The sequence below is a fragment of the Mycetomoellerius zeteki genome, unplaced genomic scaffold (genome assembly GCF_001594055.1).
Source record: "Mycetomoellerius zeteki isolate Tzet28-1 unplaced genomic scaffold, Tzet1.0 scaffold245, whole genome shotgun sequence".
Classification (NCBI taxonomy): domain Eukaryota; kingdom Metazoa; phylum Arthropoda; class Insecta; order Hymenoptera; family Formicidae; genus Mycetomoellerius; species Mycetomoellerius zeteki.
In genome coordinates this window covers 31,236-40,128 of record NW_017257222.1, presented here as the reverse complement: position 1 = coordinate 40,128, position 8,893 = coordinate 31,236, and the positions used below count along the sequence as shown (strand labels likewise).

At 34.0% G+C, this 8,893-nt stretch overlaps 2 protein-coding genes across 6 annotated transcripts in view; one reads left to right on the top strand and one right to left on the bottom strand.

The window, feature by feature from the left end:
• Positions 1-900: 900 nt before the first annotated feature.
• Positions 901-6,107, top strand: PpD3 (protein phosphatase D3). 3 transcript variants are annotated; one of them, XR_001936654.1, is made up of 9 exons: positions 1,148-1,253; positions 1,690-2,076; positions 2,835-3,121; positions 3,328-3,433; positions 3,503-3,645; positions 4,508-4,815; positions 5,153-5,234; positions 5,329-5,454; positions 5,540-6,107. XR_001936654.1 is itself a non-coding variant. In XM_018449433.1 (9 exons), exons 1-8 carry the CDS (start codon positions 1,148-1,150, stop codon positions 5,386-5,388), a joined length of 1,479 nt encoding a protein of 492 aa, XP_018304935.1. In that variant the 3' UTR covers positions 5,389-5,400; positions 5,540-6,107. The 3 variants fall into 3 exon arrangements, 2 of the variants coding, with proteins under 2 accessions (XP_018304934.1, XP_018304935.1); XM_018449433.1 differs by having other exon boundaries at positions 5,329-5,400; XM_018449432.1 differs by having other exon boundaries at positions 901-1,253; positions 5,329-6,107.
• The window catches only part of LOC108723585 (cancer-related nucleoside-triphosphatase homolog), a 7,618-nt gene continuing 4,832 nt past the window's right edge, over positions 6,108-8,893 (bottom strand). Inside the window, exons 1-5 of one of the 3 annotated variants that reach the window (XM_018449437.1) lie at positions 8,476-8,887; positions 7,913-7,995; positions 6,739-6,907; positions 6,545-6,656; positions 6,108-6,463 (exon numbers count right to left, since the gene is read on the bottom strand). In XM_018449437.1, coding sequence (XP_018304939.1) covers positions 6,209-6,463; positions 6,545-6,656; positions 6,739-6,907; positions 7,913-7,967 — 591 coding nt within the window. In that variant the 5' untranslated portion in view covers positions 7,968-7,995; positions 8,476-8,887 and the 3' untranslated portion in view covers positions 6,108-6,208. Of the gene's footprint in view, positions 6,464-6,544; positions 6,657-6,738; positions 6,908-7,912; positions 8,888-8,893 lie in introns of those variants that run through there. The other 2 variants (XM_018449438.1, XM_018449436.1) reach the window with 2 other exon arrangements.

Here is an 8,893-nt window from a genome sequence, read left to right as displayed (position 1 = left end):
AACATTTTTCAGAAATACTCAGAAATATTCAGAAAGTTTACATTTTCTCTCATAATTTTTCATACAAGTGAATTCTGAAATATTCTGAAATTTCTCATCCCCCATAATTTAAAAAAAATATTTTTAATTTTTTAGATTTTATCAGAAGTTATACTTGCAAAAATCTTAGAAATCTTACGATATTTCATAATTAACATATATGAAAAATTTTGAAAAAAGATGTAAATTTTCTGAAAAGTGTTCCAATTTGTATAAAAAATGTGAGAAAATTATAAAATTATATAGAAATTCTGAAAAATTTTATAGAAAGTCTGAAAAATTATACGAAAAATTCTGAAAAAAATTTTCGCCAGGGTGTCAACAAAACAGTACAGAGATTACTTTAATAATCATCGATTAAGTTAATTTAATCAAAACTATTCTTAAGTTAATCTGAATGGGGTTATGAAGTATACTTATATTACTCATGCGGCCAAAAATGAAATAATAAAAGAACCTTCACCACTTTGTCTCTATTATACCTTGAGCATGAGAATTGAGAATCTGCACACATTCCTTATTGAAAAATCACTTGAAATATATCCGTTTATATCCGCTCGTATCTGCTCTATATTATGACACCATTTAAATCCTTCTGTTGCTAATAATAATTAATAATTCATTTCGTACATACAAGAATGATAATAATAAAATAGATAAAAAATGTGAATATACGAAAGAAATATAAATAAACGTTAACAAAATCGCCGAAGATCGTTGTTTATATGGTGAAATTAGTCGCGCGCACAAGGATCGATAGCGAAGCGAATTCGATTAATCGAGACATCGGTCGGAAAGCAGCGGCGATCAGCGGCGATCAACGATGGATACCGCTTGGAGCATACTTCACGCGTTTACCGTGGCGGTACGGTCGTATGATACGGGAGGCGCAGGCTCGTTCCAGCTTTCAGAGAGAGAGAGAGAGAGAGAGGAACGCGCGATCGACTGCACCTCGATGCGCGATCTCTCGTTACGCACGTTGCGACCGCGTGGCTCTGAGTGACTTCGATTTCCCGTCGGTTTGCCGCCGTTGGGTCGCATCAAACAAGGTTCGGGCCACCCGTACGCAAGTAAGCACGCACGCACGCACGAACGCACGGAGCCGAGGATGGGCGACAATGGCAAAGGGGACGTCGCGTCGGTGTCGCCGGCAACATCGGAGGATGCGGCCAAGGCGGAATTGTACAAGGAGGATGCGAACGAGTATTTCAAGAGTACGTAAGCCACACGCACGTGGAAAGCGCGACAATTGTAGACCAGATGCACTTGGATGCACTCCGATTCAACGCACTTCGTCGTCCCGCACGATCACGTGTGCCCCAAGCTAACCCCAACTTCCGCGTCTGCGGGAGATTACGGGGACTGTGTGAGTGAAACCGCGTCAAATTGGAGCGAAGGAAAGCGTCGAGAAAAGAATTTTTCACGCCGAAGGCGTTGATTTCATCTTGACGCTTTTCAATGTTTCCTCGACGCGGGAACTTCCGGGAACTTGGGGGAGGTTCTCCCCTATGCTTTCTGTGATTTTGGAAAAAGTTAGCGACGCTATGTAATTGTGCTAACAATACCAGAGTATTATGCCAAAGGAGCGAGAAAACAATGATGCAATTGTTACTTCCTTGTTTATTTACTATTGCACCTTTTTCTTTTCAGATCAAGTATACGACAAAGCTATTGAATTATATACCAAAGCTATAGAATTAAATCCATCAGTAGCCATATATTTCGGCAATAGGAGTATTGCCTACTTAAGGACAGAATACTTTGGATATGCATTGACAGATGCTTCTACAGCCATCATGTTAGATAAAAATTATGTCAAAGGATATTATCGGAGAGCTGCCGCTTATATGTCCCTCGGCAAGTTCAAACTGGCTCTCACGGATTACAAGACTGTTGTAAAAGCTAGGCCCAATGATAAAGATGCAAAAGACAGATATATGGAATGTTGCAAGATGATTAAAGTATTAGCTTTTAACAAGGCCATCTCTGTCGAGGATAAAAAGAATATAGCTGACATGATTAATTTAGAAGATATGGGTGAGTATTTTTTATTCATTTTTTCTATTTCTAAAAATGATTGAAAATTATTGTTACAAAACATAAATTATTATATCATATTTTTATCATAAATATGATTTCTCAGTAAGAATTCTACTTGTTAACTCATGATATATTTATATATCTTATCTAATCATGAAATATTTTGTATTAATTATGATTTATTTATTGATGTTAACTATGACATGTACCTTGCAATCTCGAATATACCAAGAACTTTCTTTTTATTTTGTTGATTAATAATCATATATTTGGAAATAAATTATATAGTGAAAGAGCATATAGTATAAGTATATAGTGAAAGATGAAATGAGTTATATTCATAGCTATGACAAATTGGACGAACTGTTGAATAATATGTTAATATGATAAATAAATATGATTTAATTTCTTTCTGAAACCAGATCATTTTCGATATATTTTACCAATGTTTTATTTAAAAATATTTCAAATATATTTTGCAAAAATTTTGATTGTTTTTTCTAACATAATTTACAAATGGTGGTAATAAGTGAACAGGAGTCTTGAAGCTTTCACTGTAGTAATATTTTTAGGCTATTTATATAATTTTTATAAAAACAAGACAAAATATTATGTGATTAAAATATAAATATTAATTGTTTATATAATATGTTTGTATAATATATTTATGTAATATTTTTTAATGCACACATTGTGGCTGAACATTAATAATTAATAAGAGAACTCATATGCTTGAATTAATTATATTTTTATAGCGATCGAAGGTGAATATACAGGTCCAAAATTGGTTGACGGGAAAGTTACTCTGGAATTCATGAAAGATTTATTAGAATGGTATAAAAATCAAAATAAGTTGCACCGTAAATACGCTTACAAAATCCTGTTGGACGTTAAATCGTGGTTTATGGCACAACCTAGTTTAGTGGACATTACAATTCCAGAAGAAAATAAATTCACCATTTGTGGGGATATACATGGTCAATATTACGACTTGCTTAATATATTTAAATTGAACGGATTACCATCAGAAACTAATCCATATGTATCCTTTATAAAACTAAATAATATAATGTGTTATATAAGTGTGAGAGAAATTCATATAATTAATTCATTATTAGTAAATCTATTAATAATCTAATAATAATTTATTAATAACTTATAAACATGCTAATATAATTTATACATTGATATTATACAAATATCGAAAATTATCCAAAAATATATTTTTCTTAATAGTTGCATATGCAGTTATTCAATGGAGATTTTGTAGACAGAGGTTCATTCTCCGTAGAATGCATATTTACTTTATTTGGTTTTAAATTATTATATCCAAATTACTTTTTTATGTCAAGAGGTACGTAGTCTTTCGTCAGACATTATGCAATTTGAATTTACATGTTCATGAAATATTTTGTATCTTTAGGTAACCATGAATCAGCAACAATGAACCAAATGTATGGATTTGATGGAGAAGTTAAAGCTAAATATTCTGTCCAGATGGCAGAATTGTTTACAGAGGTTTATAACTGGCTCCCTCTTGCACACTGCCTCAACCGTAGAGTGCTTGTAAGTATTTTTCAAAGTTGTCATACATATTTATACTGTATACAGGGTGTATCTAAAATAACGTACACCAATAATACAGTGTTATTCCTAATAAAAAACTGAGTTGAAAAGTCCTTTTGTAATTTTCGCAATAGTTAACAAGATATTAATTACAAAAAAATCGTTGAATATTGGTTTTCAATAATTTTTTACTCAAATACTATCAACTTTACACAAAAACTGCTAGAGATAAAAATTGTTTATTTTCTTCTCATAAAGTTATGAGAATTTTTTCAGAATTTTTTAATACCATATTTTCTCATGTTGGTAAAAATAAGAAAATATAATACTAAAAAGTTGATAAAAAATTCTGAAAAAATTCTTAGAGTTTTATGAGAAGAAAAGAAATGATTTTTATCTATTGCAGTTTTTCTGTAAAGTTGATATAGTATTTGAGTAAAAAATTATTGAAAACCAATATTCACAGCGATTTTTAGTAATTAATATCTTGTTAACTATTGCGAAAATTGCAAAATGGTAGAGGACTTTTCGACTCAATTTTTTATTAGGAATAACACTGTATGATTAGTGTACGCTATTTCAGGTACACCCTGTATACTGTATGCATATATATTTATATTGTGTATATACTATACAGTATATACAACATATATTTATGTTTACTCACAACCTTCAATTCTCTGAGCAATTATAAATTAATAATAAAATTTCGAAACCAAGATATATGAGATGATGATTAGATTTGAACCTGGAATATTCGCTAACTCGTAGTTACTCGTAGTCAACTGTTTTCACATGGAGCCATTCGTCACGTATATTGCATGTAATGTTCATACAATTACAATGATTTATTTTATACCAGGTGATGCACGGTGGATTGTTTTCACGGGATGATGTGACGTTACAAGAAATTAGAGAAATCGACAGAAACAGACAACCACCTGACGAGGGATTGATGTGTGAACTGTTGTGGTCGGATCCACAACCGCAAATCGGCCGGGCGCCCAGTAAGAGAGGTGTAGGTGTTCAATTCGGACCTGACGTCACTCAGAATTTCCTCAGTATAAATTCTCTTGACTACATCGTGAGGAGTCACGAGGTTAAAAACGATGGATATGAAGTGGGACATGACGGAAAGTGTATCACAGTATTCTCTGCTCCAAATTACTGGTACGTTCATCATATACAACAATTACATACTAACACGTTACATCTGTGTCTATAATGTAATTTTATGTATTTAATCCTCGACTATGGCAACGGATCATTTAGACCCGAAGCAAAAATTTTTGAACGATTGTACAATATGTACGATTGGTATTATAAAGTTCTAAATTGTAGGTAAAAAAAAAACTTTAAATCTTCCTCTATCAATTACTGTAAGGCAAAAGTTTACTTGCATCTGTACTTCAAACAGAACGTTTTAAATGTAGTTTTCATAGCTGTAGTTGAGGATTAATATGAGTTTATAAATGCATAAACTTTAATATGTTTTATTAAATCTCAGTGATACTATGGGTAACCGAGGTGCCTTTATCACACTTAACGGTAGTGACATGAAACCTTATTTTACGTCGTACGATGCAATGGTATGTACCTTATTCACAAATTAAGTTATTTTAATTTATGCTAATTACTTGCTTTTATATTTTATATTTATGTACCATTTTTATTTCATTACAGCCTCATCCAAACGTAAGGCCGATGGCTTATGCCAATTCTTTACTAAAGTTCATGTGCTAGTGGAACATCTAGGTATTATTGAAAAATGAATAATATTTACTGAAATATAAGTAGTCCAATCAAAGTGTGCGTAATATATTTGATACTGAAATGAGGAAGGTAAGAGACACTTTAGGCTTCTCCGCAACAATAATTATTATATTCTTTCTAGGAGATCGCGATCGAATTTCTTGTATTATAAAATATATGCGATGAGAATGCATAATATTGATGGGTACAAAAGCGAGAAAGGTTTGCTTATTTTTACAACAAGCAAACAAATCTATCAGACTTCTTATCTATGATAAGAAAACACGGCTCATCAAACACTGGCGATTTGTGTTCGTTTGTAATAAAATGGCGCGAAGAGAACGTTTCTATTTTGTACCCTCAATCTATGACCACCTTGTTCGTTAAAGATATCTATGTGCGCGTAAATATAAAAAGAACAAAAAATTTTGATCTCGAAAATATTTCCATGGAGCATATTTTAACTTTATAATGTATTATTTATATGAAGCGCTGGATCTTAAACTTTTAATCGATTCTTTAGCGACCAACGGTGGAGTTTCAATGAAATATAGTAATTATTACAAGAGTATACATAAATGCGTATGCAAAAAAACTAGAATAATTATGTAGTACAATGTTCGAACCAATCACTATTTGTCACGTTATTTGTGACAATTTTTTTACAAATATATTGTGATTGGAAGGACTTCTTTGATCCAACATTTTGTTTTTTGTTAATAATAAATGATGTTTATGATGTACATACATAAATTGATATTTTATTTTACGCGATGACTAATAAATAACGAGTGCGTTAATTGACATAAATTTATGAGAAATAACGTATAATCTCCTCTGGTAAATCATTCCGATTTTCATGTGTTACTTTCAAAATTTTAATTCTTTCATCTGCGTGTAACTTCTCGAACAGTGCCGCGTGTCGTTGCGGTGCTTTGTGTATTTGCGGAATAGTCCCAATTACAAAAGCTTTCTTAGGAGAACCGAAAAATATGTTCATTATTTTCTTCTTGAAATCTTCACTAAATAATTCCATTTTGCCGATTTCATCGATAAGCAATACATCCTGCAATAACGATACAATTGATGTTATCAAAGTATGTTGAAGTAATTAAAAATTTATTTTCGGGCAGATCATTTTTCTTACAGTATCCAAATCCAATATTGGAAGCGCTATAGCCTCGAAATTATTCCGAAAAACACGGTAGTTTCCCACTTGATACCTGGGAGAGCTTTTATTTGGACCATCTGTTGAGATTCTGTCAGTAAAGAAATGTTAAATACAATATGTGTTCAGTTACTTTATTGTTATTTTTATCATTGTTATGAATGAATACGCACAATCGTGCTAAGGATAATCTGTTTCCAGGATTTTTTACTCGCACAATGTCGAAGCCAATCCTGGAGCCATTCTGATTTCGCACTTCCTCTGTGTAAAATCCATCAAACCTATTGCCCTTTTTTTCCAGCGCGAATGTGATTTTTTTGCACACTGTAGTTTTACCTATCCCTATAAAATATTCAATAATTCGTTTCTCTAGCTATAATATTAATACAAAGAATATTAACTGTCTTATTTTTCCTTTCTGAAAAATTATTTGTATTATGTGCATTTGCATTTTTATTTATTATAAAAATTACTTGAAATAACATCAACAATATTTAGTATTCTATGTAAAAGAATATTATTTATTAACTTATTTGTGTACGAAAAGTGGAAATATATCAAATACATTATATTATTTAACTTAATATTATTTTCTAAACATAGAACTTTGCTAATATTCGAGTAATATTCAAGATAATTGGGTACTTGAGTATTAGCAATAATAGAGAATAACTTGTATCTTAATTAATAATGTAAAATATATTAATAATAATATACTAAGAATGTAAAATAAATATATAATTTGAAAAATTATTTGTTATACATATGAATTAATTTTTTTTAAATTTTATGTAAAAAATTTATGAAATTGCTTTTCTCAAAATATACTCGCCTGTAAAAAAAAACTGGCCATTGTAATGTTATAGGGATCTATTTTTTATGGGTGAATATATTTCGGACGTGCGTGTATGCTTATTCGTTGTGCGTTTGTAAAATACAATGTACATACAATATATATATTTGTATTATAAAATTTAAAAAGGTGCATTCCATTTTAATACATATGCTATAGCATTTTATTCTTGTTCATTGAATGTTAAACAAAGGATAAAATGATACATCATGCGTAAAACGGAACGACCTTTTAATAAAAATGTGTGTGTGTTTACTGTATTTTACACACACACACACACACACACACACACACACACACACACACACGTCCAAAACACTATACTCGGCCGTAAAAAAGCAGGCTGTAACGTTATAGTGACCCAGTTTTTTTGCGGAATATTATTTGATTAGCAAGTGCTTATTTTAATTAGGTTTAATTATAGCATTTTCTTTATGAGACCACCGCTTTATGTATTTTATTTGAATCCCCCCTCCCTAGTCCTCGATCCTAACCTGGTGGACCCGTGAGTAGTACGTGTAAAGGCCGCAATGCACCGCCAGTTTCCATGACTCGTAGCAGTGTTTACGTCCGATTCCTGGAAACAAACGTGACAGATTCTCCTCAATTCTCCGCCACGAGTGAAGTTCGTCGAAAGCCGGCTCGTTTTTAACAATCATGAATTTAGATGGTGTTCACGCGAGAACACGATTATACACGATATTGGACAGATTAGGATTCGAACGAATATTCTTTTAACGCGACAACGGTCGTCGACAGCAATAGCAGCAGCACCGGGCAAACATCGAAACGACAGAAGTGACCGCACGGGGGGGCCAAAAAGCGATCAGCTGATCGGGCTGGACGGAGCAACGACAGGAGGAGACAAACGGTTGGCTGATCGGAGAGCGGATTGACATGGTAGTGGTAGTGATGGTGGCGACGATGGTGACGGTGACAGTGTGGTAGTGAAACTTCCGGTACAGGTTGAGCCGAGCGTGTGTGTACACACAGAACCGTGCGTCGTGGCGTTTCGAACGTCCACGATCTGCGAGCAGCGTTATCATATCGAGTATACCTTTTCATTCGGCCTTGTTACGGCTTTTCCTACTGGCGTAAGTCGTGAGTAACGGGCGATATCTTCGAGGAGAGGAATTTTCGTAGGCACGGCCGGTAAACGTTAGTGCAAAGTAAACAGCACTCACAAGGGAGGAGGGAAGGCGGAGGTGGTAAAAGAGGTGGAGGCAAAAGGAGGAGGAAGCGCGGCGATCGCGACGTGCCCGATCCGCGATCCCGTGCTGCGCTGCGAAGGGGCGCTCGCTCTTTTCGGGTAAACCCTGCTGGTCGCACTTGGCGACGTTCGCGCACGTCCATTCACGCGCGCCGGGCACGGGGAGAATAGTAAAACGCGTGGCGATCGTCCGCGGGGGGTGGTCGGAGCGACGACAACCACGGGGGACGAGCGTACGGTGACGGCGTCGACGGCGACGACGGGG

Bases quoted from the DNA above. Each gene is read 5' to 3' on its own strand.
- PpD3 (XM_018449432.1), top strand. From the start codon at position 1,148: ATGGGCGACAATGGCAAAGGGGACGTCGCGTCGGTGTCGCCGGCAACA. The intron at 3,434-3,502 runs GTACGTAGTCTT...TTGTATCTTTAG, and splicing joins TTACTTTTTTATGTCAAGAG to GTAACCATGAATCAGCAACA. The intron at 4,816-5,152 runs GTACGTTCATCA...ATTAAATCTCAG, and splicing joins TTCTCTGCTCCAAATTACTG to TGATACTATGGGTAACCGAG.